The sequence below is a fragment of the Equus przewalskii genome, chromosome 2 (genome assembly GCF_037783145.1).
Source record: "Equus przewalskii isolate Varuska chromosome 2, EquPr2, whole genome shotgun sequence".
Classification (NCBI taxonomy): Eukaryota; Metazoa; Chordata; class Mammalia; order Perissodactyla; family Equidae; genus Equus; species Equus przewalskii.
Window position 1 is genome coordinate 48,554,448 of NC_091832.1, and position 20,893 is coordinate 48,575,340.

At 63.8% G+C, this 20,893-nt stretch overlaps 2 protein-coding genes across 29 annotated transcripts in view; both read right to left on the reverse strand.

Annotated features, from left to right (window-relative positions):
* Nucleotides 1-660: 660 nt before the first annotated feature.
* On the reverse strand, nt 661-12,846 carry LOC103558567 (tyrosine-protein phosphatase non-receptor type 11-like). 9 transcript variants are annotated; one of them, XM_070605644.1, is made up of 16 exons: nt 12,712-12,737; nt 11,651-11,757; nt 7,161-7,283; nt 5,950-6,147; nt 5,120-5,306; nt 4,923-5,042; nt 4,584-4,697; nt 4,346-4,442; nt 4,027-4,106; nt 3,458-3,613; nt 3,114-3,245; nt 2,226-2,380; nt 2,047-2,114; nt 1,816-1,964; nt 1,646-1,743; nt 661-1,462 (listed from the first exon to the last, which is right to left on the reverse strand). In XM_070605644.1, the coding sequence occupies exons 4-16, from the start codon at nt 6,039-6,041 to the stop codon at nt 1,408-1,410; spliced, it is 1,503 nt and encodes a 500-aa protein (XP_070461745.1). In that variant the 5' UTR covers nt 6,042-6,147; nt 7,161-7,283; nt 11,651-11,757; nt 12,712-12,737; the 3' UTR covers nt 661-1,407. The 9 variants fall into 9 exon arrangements, 8 of the variants coding, with proteins under 8 accessions (XP_070461745.1, XP_070461736.1, XP_070461709.1 ...); XM_070605635.1 differs by having other exon boundaries at nt 3,458-3,641; nt 4,923-5,038; nt 12,712-12,735; XR_011536116.1 differs by lacking the exon at nt 11,651-11,757 and having other exon boundaries at nt 1,853-1,964; nt 12,712-12,801.
* Nucleotides 12,847-15,447: 2,601 nt separating this feature from the next.
* AGRN (agrin) overlaps nt 15,448-20,893 on the reverse strand; it is a 34,277-nt gene continuing 28,831 nt past the window's right edge. For 7 of the 20 annotated variants that reach the window (XM_070606159.1, XM_070606149.1, XM_070606085.1 and 4 more), the window contains 12 exons: nt 20,710-20,806; nt 20,444-20,608; nt 20,197-20,308; nt 20,006-20,017; nt 19,669-19,785; nt 19,316-19,508; nt 19,145-19,232; nt 18,944-18,967; nt 18,199-18,231; nt 17,730-17,954; nt 17,144-17,247; nt 15,448-16,835 (listed from right to left, as the gene is read on the reverse strand). In XM_070606159.1, the coding sequence (XP_070462260.1) occupies nt 16,678-16,835; nt 17,144-17,247; nt 17,730-17,954; nt 18,199-18,231; nt 18,944-18,967; nt 19,145-19,232; nt 19,316-19,508; nt 19,669-19,785; nt 20,006-20,017; nt 20,197-20,308; nt 20,444-20,608; nt 20,710-20,806 (1,328 nt within the window). In that variant the 3' untranslated portion in view covers nt 15,448-16,677. The remainder of the gene's footprint in view (nt 16,836-17,143; nt 17,248-17,729; nt 17,955-18,198; nt 18,232-18,943; nt 18,968-19,144; nt 19,233-19,315; nt 19,509-19,668; nt 19,786-20,005; nt 20,018-20,196; nt 20,309-20,443; nt 20,609-20,709; nt 20,807-20,893) is intronic. The other 13 variants (XM_070606184.1, XM_070606177.1, XM_070606141.1 and 10 more) reach the window with 5 other exon arrangements.

Below are 20,893 nucleotides of genomic sequence, written 5' to 3' on the forward strand. Positions count from 1 at the left end.
GCAGCCCCTAGGGCAGGTGGGTCCCAAGTCCTATGGGTCCAACTCCTGCCCCTCCAGGCTGTGGATGGGTTGCAGCAATTCTGGACCTGACTGCCCCCCAGGACTGTGAAGCACCCCCAGGGAGACAGGGAGAGACCAGAGCACTGGGACAGGCAGGGGTGGAGCCCTGATTGGTCTGGAGCCTTCCTCCCTGCCCCCACTCGTGTCATGTGGCCCCACAGTCCTGCTGGGTGGGAACCCTGACTGGAGAGCGGTGGAGCCCATGCACCCTGGGAACCAAGGCCCACAGCCACTGCACAGAAGCAGAGGGCTCTGGCTGGCCCCCTAGGCTGGGCCTGGGTGGTGAAGAGGCAAAGTGCAGCATCACGAGGGATGGGCAGGAGTCCTGACCCCTCCCCCTGGCCCCGGCCCTGGACTGGTTCTGCTTCCAGCCCCAGGAATCTTGCACTGCCGGGTTGGCGTGGCCAAGAAAGGCCCAACCAGTTTGGGCTCACACAGGGCTCAGCCTCGGCATCCCTTGCCCCAGAGCCCACGACTTCCTGCTCCAACCAGCCGGGACTCTGGCTGGGGCTGCAGGGCTAGGGGAGACCCTGGAGAAGCTGGGCCCAGTTGAGGGGACCACACACACTCTTGCCCCAAGCCCCAACAAAGACACAAAACTGAGAACAGGGTATTTTACTTAGAACACCACAAAGCCACAGGGCCACCGTGATGGTGGGGTGTGACCATGGAGCACGTGCCAGTGACATCACACCCATCACACACCAGTCATGCACACATGGAGCCTCACCCTTGTTACCGGCAAGACCAACGTGAGGCTGTACACACAGTCACATGAGCATCTCACAAATTCCCTCATTCCACAAGCATTTAACCTCATGTGACAGCAATGAGAAGACATGGGCCTGGCCTGGACATGGCAATGACTGAGCCACTGCCTGGACCACATCGCAGACCTGTGGGCAGCGCTGAGGAGCAGCTCTGAAGGGGGTGTGCACAGGATGCAGGGGAGCCAAGCACAAGCACTGGCGGCTGCAGTGAGGTCAAGCGCAGACTGGCCACCTGCTTGCTGGTCATTCAGCCTCGTAGCACACATAAGGTCACACGTGGTCACTGCATTGTGCAGGTAGTCATTGGTGGCCTCCCACAAAGAGACAGCGACAGCCCTGCCTGCCCTCCTGTACCCTCACCTGGGAGCCCCAGGAGCAGCAGGGACACCCGGGTCTCGAGACTGCACCCCGCCCTCATCTCTAGGCGTCCAGGCCTGGTCGAGAGTGTCTGAGCGGCGACTCCGGGACGAGCTCCGGTCAGAACTGTCTTAAGACAGTCCTTGCGAGGAACGCGAGGGCCGGCCTTGCTGGACGCTCCCTCCTCGCGCGGCTCCAGCCCTGCCGGGGCGCGGGGCCCTCACCGCCCGAGGCCGGGCAGGTTCTCGTACACGCCGCCGGAGGGCTCGGGGGTCCTGAGGGTGGACACGGGGTTCGGGGACGCGCACGCGCGGTGTCGCGGCCGCACCCCCGACTTCTAGGCCGCGCCCCCGCGCCCCAGGCCACGCGCTCCCCACCCCGGGCGCGCCCTCCATCGGCGGGCCGCGCCCCGCTGCTCCAGGCCCTGGGCCCGTCCCGCCCTCCGACGCCCCACTCACGTGGCGGGCGCCCGGATCGGCGCGGGTGCCGGGCTGCTGTGGGGGTCGGCGGGCGCGGAGCCCACGTTCAGGTAGTCGGGCTCCTCCGGCCGGGCGCGCTGCGGGGAGGGGCCGCCGGTCACCTCGGAGCCGCCCCTGCAGGCCCCGCCCCGGCCCGGCCCCGCCCCCACCTGCTCGCGCAGGCGCAGCTGCTCGCCCTGGATGTACCGCTGCAGCGCCAGGTACACGAACTTGTACTGCGCCTCGGTCTGCACCATCCCCGAGCGCTGCCGCCGCACCAGCTGAATCGTTGTGGGGACGTCGATGTCGCAGTCCAGCCCTGAGGACCAGCGCGCTTAGGGAGGGGCGGGGCCGGCAGGGAGGGAGAAACGGGGCTAGGCGGGAGGGGCGGGGTGGCTCACCTTGCCTGCGGATGACGTCCACCAGGATGTCAATCACGATGATGGTGCCTGTGCGTCCGATGCCGGCGCTGTGGGGACGGACCAGGAGGCCTGTGGCGAGTGCACTGGACGAGGCCCAGGCCTGCCCGGAGGCCCACCCTCTCGAGGCACGGCCTCGCGTGGCCCCGCCCCGGCCGCACCTGCAGTGCACCACCATGGGTCCGGCCCCGGGCATGCTGCTCTGGGCCCGGTTCACCTCGTCCAGGAAGCCAAGGACGCCGGCGGGCTCGGCCGGGACCCCGTGGTCCGGCCAGCTGAAGTACTGGTAGTGCTTCACCGCGCGCGGCGGCTCTTCCTGGCAGGGAGGGCTGGTGAGCGGGGCAAGGCCGTCTGGGCAGCGCCCAGGTGGGACCCGCGAGGGGTCAGAGTGGCCGGCACTGCGGTGACCCCGCGGTGGGAGGGGCGCAGGGAATGAACTGGGAAGAGGCAGGCCGGGGCTGCACAGTTTGCCAGAAGTGACCAGCAAGGCCAAGGCCGAGGAGGGGGTGGGAGGAAGAGATGGGATTCAGGGCTTGGGGGCCCCCAGATGACCCCAGGTGGCTCAGGAGCCTGGGGAAGGGAAGGGAGAGCATGGGGAGACGACGCAGGCTTCAGGGTCAGTGAGTTCCATTTGGGTGGGGCCAAATGTGAGGGGCCTGCAGGACCCCCAGGTGGTTAGGCTTAGGGGACCTGGGGGAGGGATCTGTGCCTGGGACAGAAACAGGCATCACTGGCATACACAGGAGATGGCCCACGGGGACACTGCACAGGCAGAGACGATGGGGGCCTGAGGCCACCCTGGAGCCAGGCACCTGGGACCTAGAGCCTGGGGTTGAGAATGCGGCCCACCTGTATACACTGCCCAGCAGAGCCCAGGCCAGGACTGTGCCCACTGAGCTGAGGGACATGGAAGCCACCAAGGCCAGTGGGTTTGGGTGGAGCCAAGTAGGGTTCTCCCAGGATGGGGCCGCCTCACCCCCAGTGTGGACTGGGAACTTCCCGACCACTCTGACCCAGGCCCCTCATGTCTTGCTGCCCTCCAGGCTTACCTGGTCTGGCCGCCACACCTGCAACTCCCGCACACAGTAGCCCTGGGCCTGGTACTCAGCCATACTGCACACACACACACGGCCATACTCTTGGCTGTCATGTAGCTGGGGCCAGTATCGGAAACACTTGTTCTGGGGGGTGGGTGCACTGCATCAGCCGTGCTGGGAGACCACCAATACCCTCGCCCCTGTGCCCTGCAGGGGCACAAGCATGCACAGGCACACACAGGGCTCTCCAGGGCCCTCCCCACTCCCCTAGGTCCCAAAGACTGAAGAAGCAAGGCTCGGCCAGCCACTGACACAAGTCCAGGTGAGCACACAAGGGGACGAGCCCACACTCCTACCCGGCCTCGTTCCACCTCCCTGGTGGTCATGACGATGACCCGTGTGTTCTCCTGGTGCACCATGGCCCAGAAGGCAGCCACTGTGGTCTGCAGACACCCCTGGGTAGCGATGTACACCTTGCCCAGTCCATGGCCTGGCTTCTCCTCTGGGTCACTCTGGAAGTGGGTGAGGATTAACTGCTTGCTGTTTCCAGGAATTAAAATGCCAGAGAACAGAAGCAAATGGAGGCCAATGATACGCAAAGTAGTCCCAGGGCAGGGGTGGGTGGGGGGAGGGGCTGGCACATAGCCCCTCCCACCCCAGGCTGAGGGTGCTTAGGACCAATACTTAGTCCAGTCCACTCTGAGGACCCCCTGGGGGACTGCTGCACCCCCCTCCCCCCATGAGTATCTACTGTCCTGCCAGGGTCCATGGATCACTGGGGGTCCTGGCTCTTCCTAGGCTTGCCAGCAGGAGCTCCAGACTCATGACAGGGGGACAGGGTGACTGGTGTGTGGCCAGACATGGCTCAAGATGTCCTGTTTGATCCATGCCAGCCCACGTGTGTACCTGCCCCATGCACACGCACCCTGATGTAGTTGGCGTTGATGTAGTCAGCTCCAGGGACGCTGCGGTCCACGTCATGCAGGGCAACACGGGTGGTGTCAACTGGGAAAGGTAAGATGCCACTCAGCTCTCCAGGGAAGCGGGAAGCTCATGGCTTCCCTGCCTCCTTACCCACCGACCCGGTGGGGAGCAGAGACGAGGAGGAAGGGGCCCTGCATGTGCAAGAGGGAACATCACACCATGGTGGGATACAGCCCCCTGCTTCCACCCTCAAGCCCGCCCTGGCAGATGGGCCTGCATGTGGGGGGTGGGGCCCCACACGGCCCCAACCCAGCCCTCACAGGGGAGGATGTTCTTGTAGCGATTCTTGGGCTTGTTCTCTGGCCGCTGTCCCTCCTTCCGGGGAAACAGGAGCCGGCATTCCTGCTGCTGCAGCATCTGAGGAAGCGGAGGGTCAGCCGGAGGCCCAGCCCTCCCCAGAGCCCTCCGCACCGACCCCTCCCGGCTTGCAGCCCTCCGCTGGCCCTCGCCCTAGCCCCAGAGGACAGGAGTCTGGGGGGATGGGCAGCAGGCAGGCACCTCAAACTCCTCCCAGAAGCCCTGCTTGGCCTTCTCGGTGGCTTCTGTAGTCTTACTGAGCTCCTGCACGCGGTTCTCGATGCTTGCGGCATTGATCCTCGTGGCCTTGAGGGGCTGCAGGGAGAGGCCCGGTCCAAGCTCAGCAGGACCCCACAGACCACACAGTGCCCTCCCCTAGGGGCAGCAGCCCTGTCCCACACTCTTCCCGTCGGCCGCCCCAGGGCCACTGCCCCGGCACTGCCTGGTGCCCTTTCTCCTGGGTAGGGCTGTGCCTGTGTCCTGGGGGCCCCCCCAGGGGGAGAAGCCCACTCTGGATCCCAAGGGCCACGCGAGGCATACCTGCTTGAGATGCACCACGGCCCCCGACTTCTCCACCATGGGGTTCTTCCTGTAGCGCTCGACCAGGTCTCCAAGAGTGTGGAACTGCTCCCCACCCCCCACGTCGAACTTCCCGTCTGGCTGTGGGGTGGAGGTGGCAGTGAGGGGCCTGGCCACCACCTCTCGAGTCACACCCCCACCCCGCCACAGCCTCCCACCTGGAAGTGAATCATGACGTGAGTGACCCGAGGCCGGCGGTCAGCCTTGTCCGGCTGCTGTGTGAGCACCGACAGCACAAAGTCCCCAGGCTTGCTCTGACTCTCCCGCACCAGGAAGCTGCCTGGACGTCCCTTCTCCATCAGCAGCTTCTCAGCCTCCTTGCCAGACAGGTGCCCATGGTACCACCTGGCCAGGGCAGTGGGGCAGGGAGCACAGGTGAGACTGGGGGCAGCAGCCTGGCCAGGTGAGGGGCACAGACCTACATGCAGCCAGAGGCTCCGAGACAGACATTAAGACACAGACACAGAGACAGAAAAACAGACCCACCCAGACTCGGGGGCCCAGGCAGCACCCTCACCCGGCTGGCCTGGTCTGCCCTGCCCACCTCTCTGACCTTCAAGGACCCAGGAGCCCGCAGGAGGCGGGACAGGCGGGCTCTGTGTGGCTGGGGCGGCCACCAGGTGGCAGCATGGTCCTCGCAAGGAGGGCAGAACCGCCTCCCCAGACCAGCCCACCCGCTTCTCTCAGGTGCTGAGGGGGAAACCGAGGCTGGAGGGGCCTGTTCACCCCAGGTCACCAGCCCGGGAGGGCAGGGGTGAGACTGCCCGCAGGGTTCCTGCCCCACTCCCACCCCTGCGGTGCCAGGACCTGGAAAAAACGAGGCCCAGAACCCAGGGGAGGGGTGCAAGTCCCCTCAGCTGTGCCGCAGCTCTGCCCAGTCCCGACCCTGAGCCGGGGGGCCGCGACACGTCGCAGGCCCCGCCCCCGCGGACATATGCACATACGCCGACAAATAGACGCTGGCCAGACGTGGACGCCAGCCGCTCACCGTTCGGTCGTGGGGTCCTGGCAGCCCAGCGGGTGTCGCAGCTCGACGGGGGCCCCGCTGCGCTCGCGGAGCAGTCCCCCGCGCTGGTCCATGTAGTGCTGCACCAGCTCTGCCAGCGTCGCGAACTTCTCTCCTCCATACAGGTCATAGTAGTCACCCGTGTTCTGGATCTTAATGTGGGTCACCTCGTCGTGGCGCCTGGGAGGGCGGTGCGCCAGCTGGCGTTGGGGCCTTGCTCCCACCAGCCGCCTCTTCCCATCACCATCCTCAGCTTCCGGAACAGTCCCTGGGCTTTCCCTGCCCTGAGGTCTCCACCTCTGCAGATCCCATGCCAGGAACAGCGCCAAGGCCAGGCCCTCCCACAGCAGCTCCAGGTCCAGCCAAGGGGCAGGCCCCACCTGGGTGGTGGGTACCCACCCACACTGCCCCTTGGGCAGCCAGCACTGGCCTTGCAGGCCATACGCCTGACTCTCCCTTGGCCTGGAGGCGGAGGCTAGGGCCGCCCTCCATGACGGGCTCTGCCTTACCCCAGACCACCTGTCCAGGGGCTCCGGACTACTGGAACAGGGCCCCCAAGAGAGCTTCCCCCAGGCCCACAGTGTGGCCTGAAAGCCCCAAGGTGAGGGAAGTCCATCCTGAGGCTAACCTCAGCCCCACCTGCTGCCTTGGGTTTAGCAGAGAACCTGGGAAAATCTAGAGCCCTCTGGAAGCCCCTTGCCCAGACCACCACTGCTGCTCACAGACTGACACCTCCCCATCCAGGGCAGACATAGGTCCAGCTGTCCACTATGCTGGCTGCAGCCCCTCCCTGCCCCTCCTCCCCACACAATGGCCCTTCTGTGGGCTCTGGCCAGATCCCCAGTGGGCAGCAGTGTGCAGCATCCCCAGGAGACAGGAGCACAATCACAGCCGTTGAGGTCCCCTGCCCGCCCCACCAGACCCCTCAGAGGTCCTGCCTACGCCCCACCTCACAGAGCCCTCCTGAAGCCCAGGGCCACCTGGCCTGGAATGCTGGACTCCCACCCCCACAAAAACCAGACTCTGGGCATCCAGCTGCCAGCAGGGTCCTCGCTGCCCAGGATGCTGCCCACCACCCCTCTGGGAGGACTGGGGAGCCTGATCCCCACCTGCGCCTGCAGCTGAGGGTGCTCAGACCCTTTGAGGCCTCCTGGGACCGCAGACTGTCCACGCCTGGCCATGGCACCACCCACCTGACAGACAGTGTGAAGCCCCCGGGACAGCTCCTGCTGGGTCTGGCCAGGAAGCTCCCGTGCTGGCCCTGGGACAGGAGCAGCTGCTCCGCCTCGACCCCGCCAATGTTGGGGTGAAACCACCTGGAATGGGGACAGCAAGTCGGTGACCGCAGAGAGCCGGGGGGATGCTGAGCACTCTGCGCCCCACCCTGACCCACACCCAACCTCTGTCAACGTTTCAGTGGCAAACACCCACGACACCTGTTGTGGGCGGCCCCCAACTCACAACCTTCCACCGGCAGTGACCATAGGGTCTGAAGTCATGGGGAGGGAGGTGGGGCTGGGGTCCGGGGACACAGGCGGGTTGGAGGTGGGGGCAGACCCCTCCAGTGTCACACAGACACTCCACTCTCTGTGCCTGTTCTTCCTCTCCCCTCAAGGGCCTCCCAGCTTGGCCAAAGGCCCTAGGAGTCCCCCAGAGTCACGTGGGGCTCCCTTGCTCCCCTCACAGCCCATCAGCAAATCACAGCCTCCACACGAGATGGAGGATAGTCCACGGGGCCCCCCATCAGGCTACACAGGAGCCCCTGTCTGAGATAACTGTGCTCTCTGTGCCCTGGTGGCTGCTGTCCCAGTGTGTCCCCTGCCCTCAGGGCGGGAATTTCTGGGCCCAGGATTAACTTGCACGTGGAGCCCCAGAGTGTCTCAGGGTGTCAGCAAGAAGGGACGAGGGAGGAACAAGGAAGGAGAGGCTCCCCCAGCCTCTGCCGCTTCACCATCCTCCAGTGGTAACACCGTCACTCTGCAACTCATCTACCTCAGGCACTGAAGAGTCACCGCGGGAGGGGCGGGGACATCTCCTGGTCACCACATACAGGACACACAGTGGGGGCCAGAGATCCTGTGTTAGCAAGAAGCCAGGGCCCCGACTCCACCTCTGCTGCCTTGCAGCACCCCCCGGCCCCACCGGTTGTCTGCAGTCATAACCTGGGCACCGATGGGGTGGGGGCGGCTGTGCTCTGGGTGGGCCGTGGGCCCACCCTCCCACCACACTGACTAGCGGGATGGGAACAAGGACGATCCTGTCCCCACAGACATCTTTCTAGAACAGCGATCAGATCACATCTCCTGTTGAAAGCAGCCCTGGACCCTTCTCCCTCCAGGTCCCCCCGCTCCCTCTCAGGCCTCCCCTGCCTTCAGCTCCCATCCTGACCCCTCCAAGGAGACTTCTGTGCTTGGTCTATACCAGCATGGTCCAACGCAGCATGGGTCCAACCCGTGGTGTGCGTGGGATGTAACTGTAAATGCATTAAAATTCAACAAAATAAAAATTCCCGTTTCTCGGCCACACTGGCCACATTCCATTGTGAAAAGCCACACGTGGCTGTTGACAGTGCAGGTAGGAATCTTTTCCATCATCACAGAAGGTTCTCCTGGTCTGTGCCGGTCAACACTGCCTGACTACCTGCCTCGCCGGGGTCCTCACAGACCTGTTCCCCTCTGCCCTCCAGCCCCACTGAGACCTCAGCTCTCAGGGTCTTCATCTGCCTCCCGGGGCAGTGGTCAGCCCTTGGTCCCCAGCAGCGGGTGACACAGGTAGCCACACCTCCTAGAAATGTTCATCACTAGCTTGTCCTCGGCAGCACACCATGTTCCCTGGTTTTCTGCCTCCCTGGCCAGGCCTTCCTTCTCCTCCTCCTTCTAAGCCCTCAGTGCCGGAGCCCCCCACCTGTGCCCAAAACGTCTACACATCCACACGCTATCTATGCCTCCAGCCCCACTTGGGCTCTGAGCTTCAGACTCAGACACGACTCTTCTCAGCATCTGTTTGGAAAGGCAGCAGCATCTCCATCTTAATGTTTGCAAAATTCAAAACTCCTGAAAATGCCCCAAGCCTGTTCCGCATCATCCTCGCTCAGTGAAGGGAGCCGCGCTCACCAGTGCTCGGGTCCCTCCCTGCAACCTCTCTGCTTCCCGGCACCAGCACCCAGTCCATTGGCACCTCATGTCCTACCTTCCAAACGCACCCAGAACCACTTCCCCGCCGGCCAGCGCCCGCCAGCTCTCGCCTGGACTGTCAGTTCCAGGGCCTCACCCTTGACCCTAGAGCCAAGCCATGGCAGACAGAGGGAGTCTCAGGAAATGCACATCACAGTTGCTTAAAGCTCGCCAGTGGCCCTCTGTGCCTCTCAGCACACACATGCCTCGTGGACTCATCACTGGAAATCCTCCTGTTCTCTCTGTTCACTGACCTCACCCTTGTCTGGCCACCTCCAGCTGGCCTTCTGGGGCACAGCTCATGCCCCCTCACCCTCAGCTCATATTTCCCAAGATGCCCTCCTGGCTGACACTGTGGCCCCCTTGCCGTGCCGAGTGTCCACGTGTGGCACTTGCTAACAGCAGATAGGTGTGTCACACTTCTGTGTTTGTCTGTCATCCTGTGACTTCATCACCAAGCCTAAGACCCCATGAGGACAGGCTCTGTTCTGACCTCAATGTACCCCCGGGATCCACGAACTAGTTCGCATAGGCCCAGAAGCTCAGATGACCTGTCTAGGGCCACCTAGTGTGAGCAACACTCCTGTCCACGCTCTCCCTGGGGGGAGGGGGGTGCTGCCAGCCAGGCACCTCCTGAGCATGGTTTGGGCCTGGTGTCTCGAGCTCCCTCTCACTCTGGCTCACAGGGGAGCCGGACCTGGGGGCAATTTTGGTTGAGTGTCCAGTAGATGAGGCTGCCAGAGAGGGCTTCCTGGTGGAGGAGCTGCCACATGGTGACCTCCAGAGCCAGTCACAGGAGAGCAGGCAGGGCCACCAGGAAGAGGGTGATGGCTTTGTGCCATCCCTGGACCCGTGCTGGGACGCTGCAGGTCGGGGGGTGCTGGAACTCAGAAGAAGGCTTCTGACACCTGCTGAACCACATCCTGTGCCCAGATGCCCCCTCCCCCCAGCCCCAGCAGCCTCAGACTCCAGTCCAAGATGGGCAATGCCCAGAGTGCAGGGGCAGGGCAGAGGATGGAGGCCCTGATCAAAGCCGCAGAGAGGGGTGAAGGGCACCTTGTTTGTCCTTTCGGGGACTCTCAATCATACTTTCCATCCCCTCTCCTCCCCACAAACTGCCACTGGGTCTATCAGGTGGAAATCTCCGGGGGTGGGGCGTCCTGAAAGGCTGCAGCAGCTCGCGCCACCGCCCTCCCACAGTCCCAGGCCGAGGTGGGGCCTCATAGCCCCCTACCAGGCCTGGAGGTGGAGCCTGGTGCCCTGCAGGGCAGTGTGGCTTGCTGCCCCTGGCTGAGGGGTGGGGAGAAGGTAGAGACTCTGGGTCCCTGTCTCCAATGCCCACACCTGCTCTGTGCCAGGGCCCAGGGTCACCTGTGCGGAAAGGCTCCCTGCTCCGTGGTAGGTCAGTGACTCAGCTCTGCCCTGGTGACCTCTGCTGTGGCCTATGGCCAGGATGGCCCGGAAGAGGGGTCAGGTGGGGTGGACAGGGCATACAGGGCCCCCAGTAGATCTAATGGCCTGGGCATCTCAAGGACCGCTGAGCCCAGTCAGTGCTCAGGAGCCCAGGATAGCCCAGGTCACCTATGAGATCATCCTGAACCCAGAGTGGCCTCTGGGTCCAGTCCCTCCATGGCCTTGGTGTCCCATCTGTAGATGGCAGAGCTCCAACCCTGAGAGACACATAAACAGCCTGTCAACACACTCACACACACATGCTATGAGGCTGGACACGCCTGAGGGGAGACGCTTCCATGACAGCGGGAGCCACACAGGCCAGTAGAGAAGGGTCCCGGGTTGGAATTCCAGGGCTGAGGGCCCCAAAGCGCAGGTGGTGTCCTTCCCTATCACCCTGCCCCTCGGCTCAAGGCCTGGCCCTCCCGGTCCCAGAGGAGGCTCAACCAGGGTTGGTTCTGACTGGATAGGACCAGATTAATCAGACACCTTTTCTTCTCCAAACCTGGGAGAGAGAGGAGCCTGAGGGGCTCAGCAGGCCCCCACAGGACCAGCCCCTCCAGGTACCCACCATGGAGCTAGGCAGGACCTGCGCCCAGCCCTGTGCCACAACACCAGAGCCCTGGGGCGAGAGGTGCTCACAGAGGCGCCCGTTGACCCACAAACCACAGGGCCACAGGAAGGGGCCCTGGGTGGGGGCGGGCATGGGGGGATGAGCTTTATTTGGTTGGGCCTGCCCAGGCCTGATAGGGGTGTGGGCAGGGGCCCAGGGGCCGGAGGAGTGACAGTCCAGATGGTCATCCCAGGGTGGGGCCGGGAGGGGTTGGCGAGGGCCGGCAGAGCCCCACCCGGGGCTTTCCCAGGTTGGCCCAGGGTCACATGCACGTGACATGGACACGGCCTTCTCTGAATGCCAGAACCTGCCCAGGAGACAAAGAAGAGTGAGGCCAAGGGAAGCCTGAGGGGTCACTCCAACCAGACCCCAAAATCCCCTCCTCCCTCAGTTCTGGCTGGATGTTAAACTTTGGGCCTGGCAGGTTCCTAGAGACCCAACTCACCTCCTGACTATTCCTGAGTCTGAGGGCCCAGGACCCTGCCGAGGCCACTGTGTCTGCTTGCCTGCTCAGCACACCTCGTAGGACCTGGCACCCTCACCGCGGAGGCGCTGCTGGCAGAAGGTAGAGGCAGAGGTCTCTGGGCTGAGGACCCGGCTCAGGCAGGGAGAAGCCCTGTGGGCCCTGCAAATCAGACCTAGTCCTTGCCCTCCCTGATCTAGGGGGTCACTCGGGGTCATAGGATGACCCCTCCTGTGACCTCTGGCTCACCGAGCCTCAGTGGGGGTGTTCTGAATGTGCCATGTGTCTCACAGCTGTGTGGTTCCCCACTGACATCCACATGCACACTGAAGTCTGAGCTCCCACGCGTGTGCACACACCCAGAGAGTCGGGCCGGCAGAAAGGGCAGGACGTGCCCAGTTCCTGTCACACTTCCACTTTCCTCCCCACGGAGGCAGGAAGCTCTCACACACATCCCTGCCAGGGAGGTTGCCTCCTAAACCTGGCCCTCAGGAGGGTCTGGAGGTGGACTGGTCCTCGCAGGCAGGCAGGGGCAAGGAGCCAAGTCTAGAGCGGGGACTAGACTGCCTCCTGCCGCCCCGGGTTTCAGGCCTAGGGAAGGGAGGGGTGCCCCTGCCACATGCCACTCATCTCTGGTGCCCAAAGGGAGCCTGGAGCAGAGCAAGGAGTCCAGGGGAAGGAGAGAGGGAGGGTCTACCACTGTCCTGACACTTACTGCCCACTCTAGGCTCCAGCCACCACCACCCACCCACCTGCAGGGCACAATCTGCTCCCTAGGGTCAGAGTACTTCTGACCTTCACCCAGCCCCGGCCCTCGATCTGAAAAAGTCCTTTCCACCCGCCTGAGTGAGGCCGGGTCTCGCGGGCCCGGGACCCAGGCGTCCAGCCCTAGCCTGGAGGGGGCCGGTGTCAGGACGGTAGGCTTAGGGGGCGCCCGGCGGAGCGAGGAGACGTCCCGGGCCGCATCTCTTCCACGCCCCGCGCCGGCGGCCGGTGGCCGGCGGCCCGAAGCATATCCCCCGGGGTCGCGACGTCGGGCTCACCTGCGCGAGGTCATGTCTGCTCCGCGCCGCTCTTTAGCCGGTCCAGGCGGCCGCGCCCTCGAGGCGCTCCGAGGAGGCCCCGCCCACCGCGGGCCCCGCCGACCGCGGGCCCCGCCCCCAGGCCCCCGCCCACCGCGGGCCCCGCCCCCGGCCTCCTTAAAGGCGCCGCGCCCACGCCTGCCTGACGCGCTCGGAAGTTGGGATAAAAGCGAAATTTTCGAGGGAGCCCAGTTATAGCCCCAAGGGCTGCGCACGCGCGGCTCGGTCGGAGTGGCCACCAGCCCGGCTATCCGCCGCCTCCGCAGTGGAGCGTCAAAGCGATTAACACGGGTCGGTGGTCCTGCTCCGTCAGGGCGCCTTCCTTCCAAGAATCTCTAGGCGCCGCCTCTGTAATGGAGGGGAGCGGGCTGCGCTCCCTGCAGCTGGGGTGGGGAGGGGTCGGAACAGGCCCACCCCGCGCTCCCGGAGGCCCCAGAGCGGCGAAGGTGGGAGGGTGGACCCCGGGTTTTCCCTCTGACCCCTTCCACCTGGGCTGCCTCCCTCTCTCCCTGCCTCCACCACCCTCGCTGGAGTCTCCCCACTTCCTGAGACCTGACACCTCGTTTGGCCTTAGGGCCTTTGCTCTTGAGACAACTGCTCCTCAAAGTTGGCCTCCCCACCAGGCTTGCTTGTCTCCTGGGCCCACAGCCACAATCACTTTCTCCTCTCTGCCCCACTGGCCAAACCACCTTTCCTGAGCCTGTCCCTGGGGGGCACCACCCTTCCTCACTTGGGCTCTCCTGCCCAGCCTCTCCCGCTGCGTTTTCAGTATGGTGCACCTGGCATGCAACCTGCTGCTGCTTCCAACCCCTGACCCCAAATCCCACCCACCACTGCTGTGCCCACAGCTCCTCCTCTCCCACTCACCCAGGTCACCTCTCTCCCGGCCACCTGAGGGTCCTGATCTTCAGAAGCAGTTGCCCCAAGAGTCCCTCCTCCTTCTGGAAGCATGGGCACCCTGTCCTGGTCCTCCCAGCCTCGCCGTTCCACCTTCACCTTCCTCCCAGCGTGGGGGCCTCTTCTCCCCTCACTCAGCACTCAGCTGAGCCCAGCTGCTCCCTTACTGCAGGGCCTCAGCCCTCCCTCCACCAGTGCCCTGGGGTCTCTGGAGACCACTCAGGTGGCTCTCAGCTCCTGGACCCCAGCCCCTCCAGATGCATCACACCCAGGTGCTCCAGCCACACCTCATCTCCATTAGGGCCTCTCCCAGCAAGTCTAACGCAGCACAGGCCAATCATCCGTTCTACCCCAAACCCCTCCCTTCTCTCCTTTGCTCTGTCCCACCAACTCCTGCTTAAACTCCTCCAGGAGCTTCCTGCAGCTCTTCAAGCAGGCCCCCAGGCCCTCTTCCTGGCCCACGAGGCCCCAAGGGATCTGCCTTCCCCATCTCCGTCCAGTTCCTACCACCCTCACCAACAAGCTCTCGGGCATGTGCCCTGGCCCCCAGCTGCTGAGGCTGGCCCTGCACTTCCTTTTTCTGCCCAGAGCACCCTCTGTCCAGCTCAGGGCCCTTGCACTGATGGACAGTCGCCTCCTGCCGTCCTCAGGCCTTCACACCCTCGCTCCAGCAACATCCTTCAGGTCTGGGTTTGAGTTTTTCCTAGACCTTTCCTGGAGCCCCAGGCTAGTCCTGCCCCCGTCCCCTGCACTCACTGTCACCTGCTTATCCCCGCCCCCCACCCCCCACCCTGGGTCCCAGCACCTCACAGCTGCCTGACACACAGCAACCACTGCACACGCAACCCCTGAACAAGCAGGCTAACAAATAAGGGATGAGAAAGCAAATGCCTCGGGCCTGACGGGTCACCTGGGGGCTGAGCTTGTGGCTGTTTTCTGTTTTCTTATTTTCATTTTGTGATTTTTCCTATTAACACAAAATCAAAAAAGAACACTTAGTCATCTTTAATAAAAGTCAGGAGTTCCAAAGAGGAGGCCACACAACCCTCCCTTCTTTCTTGCTCCTTGTTAGGGGCTCCCAGTTCCACAGGCCTGACCACTCTCAGCCTCCTGCTTAGGGTCTCCCAATGCATCTCTAAAGTCAGAGTCTTCATTTCATCACATCTGCAAGGTCCCTTTTCACAGAGGGTAACATACGCACAGGCTCTGGGGATCAGGACATGGACATCTTTGGGGGCCATTATTCTGCCTCCCACGCATGGTTGGCCCCAGACCACATGGGCAAGAGGTGGCCACACTGGGCCTGTGGAGGGAGGTGCAGTTCAGACAAGTGGGCACTGGATCAGGAGGGCCAATGGCCACCCTCACAGCTGGGCCAGTGAAAATGTCTGCCTGCCACCCCCACACTCCCCCTGGCTCCCCCCAGGCCCTCCCGTCCCCAGCCCACCCATGCCCCCCTCCCAGGCCCTCCCTGCCCTTAGTGCAGCCAGCCCCCTCTCCTCACAGCCCCCTTCCCACCCTGTGCTCACAGATACACAGACAGGCAGGCACACATAGGCCACACGTGGGGCCTGCCAACCCCAAGGAGGCCACCTGAACTGCATTCACTGCATGCGGCGGTCTCCTTGCCCAATGCAGCCCCCACCCCAGTGCAGGCCCCCTTCTCCATGCAGAGCTGCCTAAGGGAGCTCGAAGCCAGCACCACGCACACAACAAATCTCAGCAAGAAGCCACCGGAGAGAGGAGCCAGCCAGGGGGCTGGTGGGAGTGGTGCCGGGTGTGGATGGACAAAAGCTCCTCTTTTAAAGTGTTCAGACTTTATTTCACGGTGATTAACACAGACACAGACTGGAGTTAGTAATGTGACATATGGGGCTGCCTCCAGCCTCTGGGTCCCATCAGCCCCAGCTGTGGGAGGGCACTGCAGAGGGTCGGGCTGCCACCCCACCAGGACCAGGGCGGGAGGCGATGAGACGCATGGTTGCAGTTTAAGGCATTGCTGGCTTTGCCATGTCTCTGCCACCCCTGCCCCCCTCCCCTGGCCTCGGTCAGACACCTGGCCAGCCCCTGGTCGTTCGTGGACGTGGACAACCACCCCTCACACCAGAATGGGAGAGTTTGCTGTGTGGTGTCCTTAGCTGCTCTTGTGCCAGGACAGGGAAGATGACAGCCCCGCCGCCCAGGTGTCAGATGAAAACAGTGCATAACGAACTCCGATTGGTGGTCAGGTCGGGATGTCTGTCCTTGAGACGGGGACACTGGCTGCCCAGGCAGCAAGCCATGGATGCAACCAGGTTTCACAGTGGCCCTGCTCCCTCTTGGGGCTCCTCACGGGAACTGGGGTGTCAGGAGGGGACACAGCCATGTCCAAGGGGGCTGGGTGGACGGGCACGGCCAGCTGAGAGTCAGGGTGCCCCAATCAGGCCTGGGCCTGGGCTCTGCTTTCCAGCACCCTGGGACTTGTGGACACAGCTGGAGGGAGGGGCGCGGTGTGGCCCAACAGAAACATTGTTTCTAAGTCACAGTATTGGCACAGGAGGCCCGGGAGGGGCCAGCCCAGCTCGAGGCTAACCCATCCACAGTACATGTGGTGGGGAGGAGCAGCTCTAGTGGGAACCTAGAAAGGCCCCCTCAAACCCCAGCAGCGCCTTCTGCTCTGAGGACATGGGCCTCGCCAGATGGAAAGTGGATGATGTATGTGTGTAGAGTCTGCCGACAGGCCGTACGACACAAGGGCTCAGCACAGGTGGACACACAAGGGAAACACAGCACGAGGGGCTGGGCCACGGGGGCGCGAGGCCAAGGGGCGCTTCCTGGGGCTGCTGTCCAAGCCGAGCCCTCCATGCTGCTGCGTCCCCTTGAATCTCTTGGCACAGAGTCTGTCTCCACAGCCCGCCAGCCTGGACAGGACAGAGCTGGGCCAGCAGTCCCTCCGGCCAACACGCAGGCAAAAAAATCATATCAAAACAGCAACGAGTTTACAAAAATAGAAAATAATTACAGCAGGGTGGTGGTGGGCTGCAGCACGGCTCACGGGGTGGGACAGGGCCGGAGCTCCGGCCTGGAGACGGCGTCCTCCAGCAGGTGCAGCGGGCGCCGACCCACCACCACGTCCCGCAGGCAGCCCACGAAGCCCGTACCGTAGGCCTTGGGCAGGGCCTGGCCCACTGGCAGCTTCTCCAAGCCACCTGAGGGAAGTCAGAGGGGAGGTCACCTGGCTGGGACTCAGTGATGGGCAGGCCTGGATGCTGGCACCAGAATGACGAGGTGAGTCACCTGGGGCCTGTCAGTGCCCAGGGGGACCCAGTGACCAGCCGACTGGCCCTACCCCACCCTGGGAACTGCAGGGGCTGAGACACAGCCCTACCCGGGCCGGCCCATCTGCTGTCCTGGATGGGGTCAACTCAGATGCCACTCTTGGTTGCCAGCCCCAGGGGATGGGGTCTGTCTGAGACCCTTGGCTGCCCCCACCATGGCCTCCCCCTAAAACACTCACCCAGCCACAGGGCTCCATCTGTGTCCAGCTGTGTGGCACCCAGTGGGGAGGAGCCGGTCACGGGGGCCTCATTGCCCACCTGAAGGGAACCTTCCCTCTGTTCCCTGGGGGTGTGGGTGGGAGGAGGCCATCAGGTGGCTCCAGAGGGCCCCTCCTACCACCTCCAGATCCTGACCCCCACATCCCTTTCACTCGACTCCTAGCAGGTGCCACGCCCTGGGGACCACCACCAAATGTCACCCCTGGAGGCCAGGATGGGGCAGTACTGACCCCCAGGAGAGTACCTGGTGGCCAGGGCAGGGGGGCCTCAAGTGGGTCAAACTTTGCTGGAGAGGATGGCCAGGCTCAGCCCAGAGGAACATGTCCCCAGCCAGCATCTGAGCAGAGTGGGGACTCCCTTGTCAGATCAGGAGTCTCCTGGTCATAGCTGCTGCTCCCACATCCTCTTGTCTCTCCCCCCTTGCTGGCAGTGACCTCACCCCCCACAAACCCCCACCCTAGCCATGAGTGACCAGGCATGCCCTGGCCGGGCAAGTCCAGGCACCGCCCGCCGCTATTCTCAGTGTGTCCTGGGCTCCCTGCTGACCTGTGTGCCCTGACCCGCAACCAGCGGTTGGTGTTGACCGGCACGGTGGAGCGCAGAACCATGGGCTGGGAGCCCAGGTCGTAGGCCAGCTGCAGGCGCCCATCCACAATGGCCAGGGCAACGTAGTCGGCCCGCTCTGTGGCCTTGCCGCTCCACAGCACCAGCCCCTGTGTGGCCTCGGTGCGCAAGCTCAGCTCAAAGTGGTTGCTCTGCAGCGCCTTCTCGCTGGTGGGCAGAGAGCTGGTCAGGGCCTCCCGAGGGTGGCAGGGGATGGGGTCGGGGAGGTGGGAGGGCAGGGGCCACGACTGCAGAGCCACAAAAGGATGATGATGTGACCCAGGGCAGGTAGACGGGCAGACACATGAGCAGAGGCATGGGGGGAGCAGACAGAGGGATAGCTCGGCAGAGAAATAGTCAGAGAGTTGAGAAGACAATGGGCAGACAGCATGGCCAAGGTGTCAATGCTCACCTGGGAGGGGCCCCGGAATCCGGAGCTTCGGGGCTTAGCAGCAGCAAGAGAGGGAGGAAGATGAGCAAGGGACAGACGTGCTGTGGGCAGGGTGGGGAGGGACCCAGCAGGAACCTCCCCACGTCCCCTTTCGGCCGTGGAAGGTGGGAGGAGCAAGCAACCAGGAAGACACACGGGACCCAGGGTGTCGGCTCCACCCACCTCAGAGCCCTGGCAGCAACACACGTGCAACACACATGTGCAGACAGAGCTGCTGGGCATGGCCCAGGCTGGATGCAGAGCTTAAGAGGTGAAATGTGAGGTAGCGTGGAATGGAGACCAAGGGCTCAGCTGTGTGGGAGAGGCCCCTGGGTGTCCCAGCACACATGGGCATGTGCACACACACACACAGGGACACATATGTGCACATTCGACACATGTGCACATGTACACAGAGACACATGCAAGTGCACACATACACACACGCGTGCACACTGTGCTGGTGCCTTGTGTGAGGTGTGTGGCTGCGGGGGTGGATGGGGTGACCGGCCTTCAGCACATGTCCTGGGAAGGGGTGACCTCCCCCTGCAAGCTAGGAAACGGAACTTCGTGCAGCACAAAGAGTCCCCCAACCCCTCTCCTCCTCCACTGGGGATGGAAACTTCCGCCCTTGCCCTCGGTGGGGCTCAGAATGTGCTGCCGAGTGGGAGGAGCAGAGGAGGATGCGATGAGTGTGAAGGTGGAGATGGGCTGTGGTGCTACTTACGCTGGGATCTCATTGGTCAGTTCGCTTGGAAACAAAGAGACAGAGACGGTGAGAAGGAAGGAGGGTGGAAGAGAGGGGAAGCGGGCCTGCCCTTCCTGGCCACAGAGCCAGAGCCAAGGGCGGCTGCCCTACAGGTGCATAGACAGGACCAGACAGACGGCAGAGGGTAGAGGGGGCGCTGGCTCCCCAGCGGTGCATTACCTCTCTGTCACGGCATTGAGGTACTCGATGTAGGTCCGTCCATCAAAGGCCAGTGTGTCCAGGTCCCCTGCTGACTTCTCAATCAGCCCTGAGAAACGGTCGGAGTGAGGGCCGGCCTCGGCAGTGGGGCCTCCTCCCACTAGGCTCAGCTCCGTGCTGGGTGGCACTCACCCTTCTCGCAGTGCAGCCCCGAGAAGCCCCCAGGACACAGGCACACGTAAGAGGCCTCCCGGGGGAGACAGGAGGCCCCGTTGAGGCAAGGGTAGCCTGAGGCCCGGGTACAAGGGTGGTCTGCAAAGGACGAGACATCCACCGCCCGTACCACATGCTCCTGGGTCAGCAGCTGTTGGCCTTTCAAGGAGACCTGGGGGGTGGGGGTGAGAGCCTCTGTCCTTACGGCGACAGCCCCACCCAGGGGCCTACTCAAGGCAGCCCCCACCCCAGCAGGGCAAAGATCCCTGGAATGGGCCCGTCCTCACGACTCTACCCCCAGGCTGCAGAGAGCCCCACCCCGCCCCACGTACCAGCTGGATGGCGCCATCGAAGCCAGAGGACACGGCGGCTGCCCGGGCCAGCTTGCTGAAGTCAGGGGCCCCCCCCACATAGAGCGGTTCCTTCAGGTTGAGGACCGTGTGCGGCACCTGGGGGCAGGTACTGGGTGAGGGGGCTGTGGAGCCCGCCCCTGGGCAGGACCAGGACACTGAGCCCCAGACCAGGGGCCCCCACCCCAGATGGCCCACCCTCGCCCCAGCCCATCCAGGAGGCAGTTAATCACAGGACAGCCGATGGGGCTTAGTCGAGAGGAACTACTCTAGGTGGAGGCGGAGAAGATGGATGAGCAGGATGAGAGGGAGGCCATACCTTGCGGGATTTCTGACATCCGAAGAGCGGGGTGGGGGTTGCCGAGCAAGGGCCAGAGAGCAGTGGGAGCAGAGAGGAGACAGACAGAGGCCCAGGACAGACGGAGAGAAAACAGTTCAGTGAGAGCTGGCGGGGGTGGGGCTGCCACGCCTCGGGAGGAGGAGGGGGGAGGCCCCCGGCTGCACACTCACCGGGGACTCCCCCAGTACACGGGGCCCGTCATCAACTCGCATGGCGCCCTTGCGGCCACTTCGCTCCAGCGAGACTCTGGTCCAGGTGCCCAGGGCCACGGGCTCCTTGCTCCTGGCGAGGAGGGGGCACCATGAGCAGGCTGAGGCCAGCCCACCTACCAGGGGCCCAAGTGACACTGCCACCTGTCCCAGCCTCGTCCCCCACCCCAGGGCCAGGCTAGACCCCACAACCCCCATGCAGGCACACCTGATGACCGCTGCCCCCTTGCCCAGGTCATAGCGGAACTCCAGACGGTGGTCATGCAGTGCCAGTGACACGAAGTCCCCCTTGCCGTCTGTCTTCTGCCCGTTGTACAGGAGCAAGCCGCTGGGGCTGCGGGCCAAGAACACCACCTCCAGCGCCATCTTCTCCCTGGGGTCACACGGGGTCAGGTGGGGGCATCTCAATGGCCCCTCGCCCCGCAGGCTGGATGGGAGTTGAGGGGCTGCATCTGCCCCGTCTCTCCTACTGACCCAAGGTCCCGATCAAAGGTGTGAAGCCCTTTCAGCTCCAGGTAGGAGAAACCGTGGAAGTCGGCCAGGAAGGGCCGGGAGTTCTCCCGCTCCGAGACTGTGGAGGACAAGAGAGGAGGGGTCACATAGGGTGCTGAGCCCTAACGCCTGGGGTCTCCTGCCGCCCCCCCGCCACTGCTCTCTG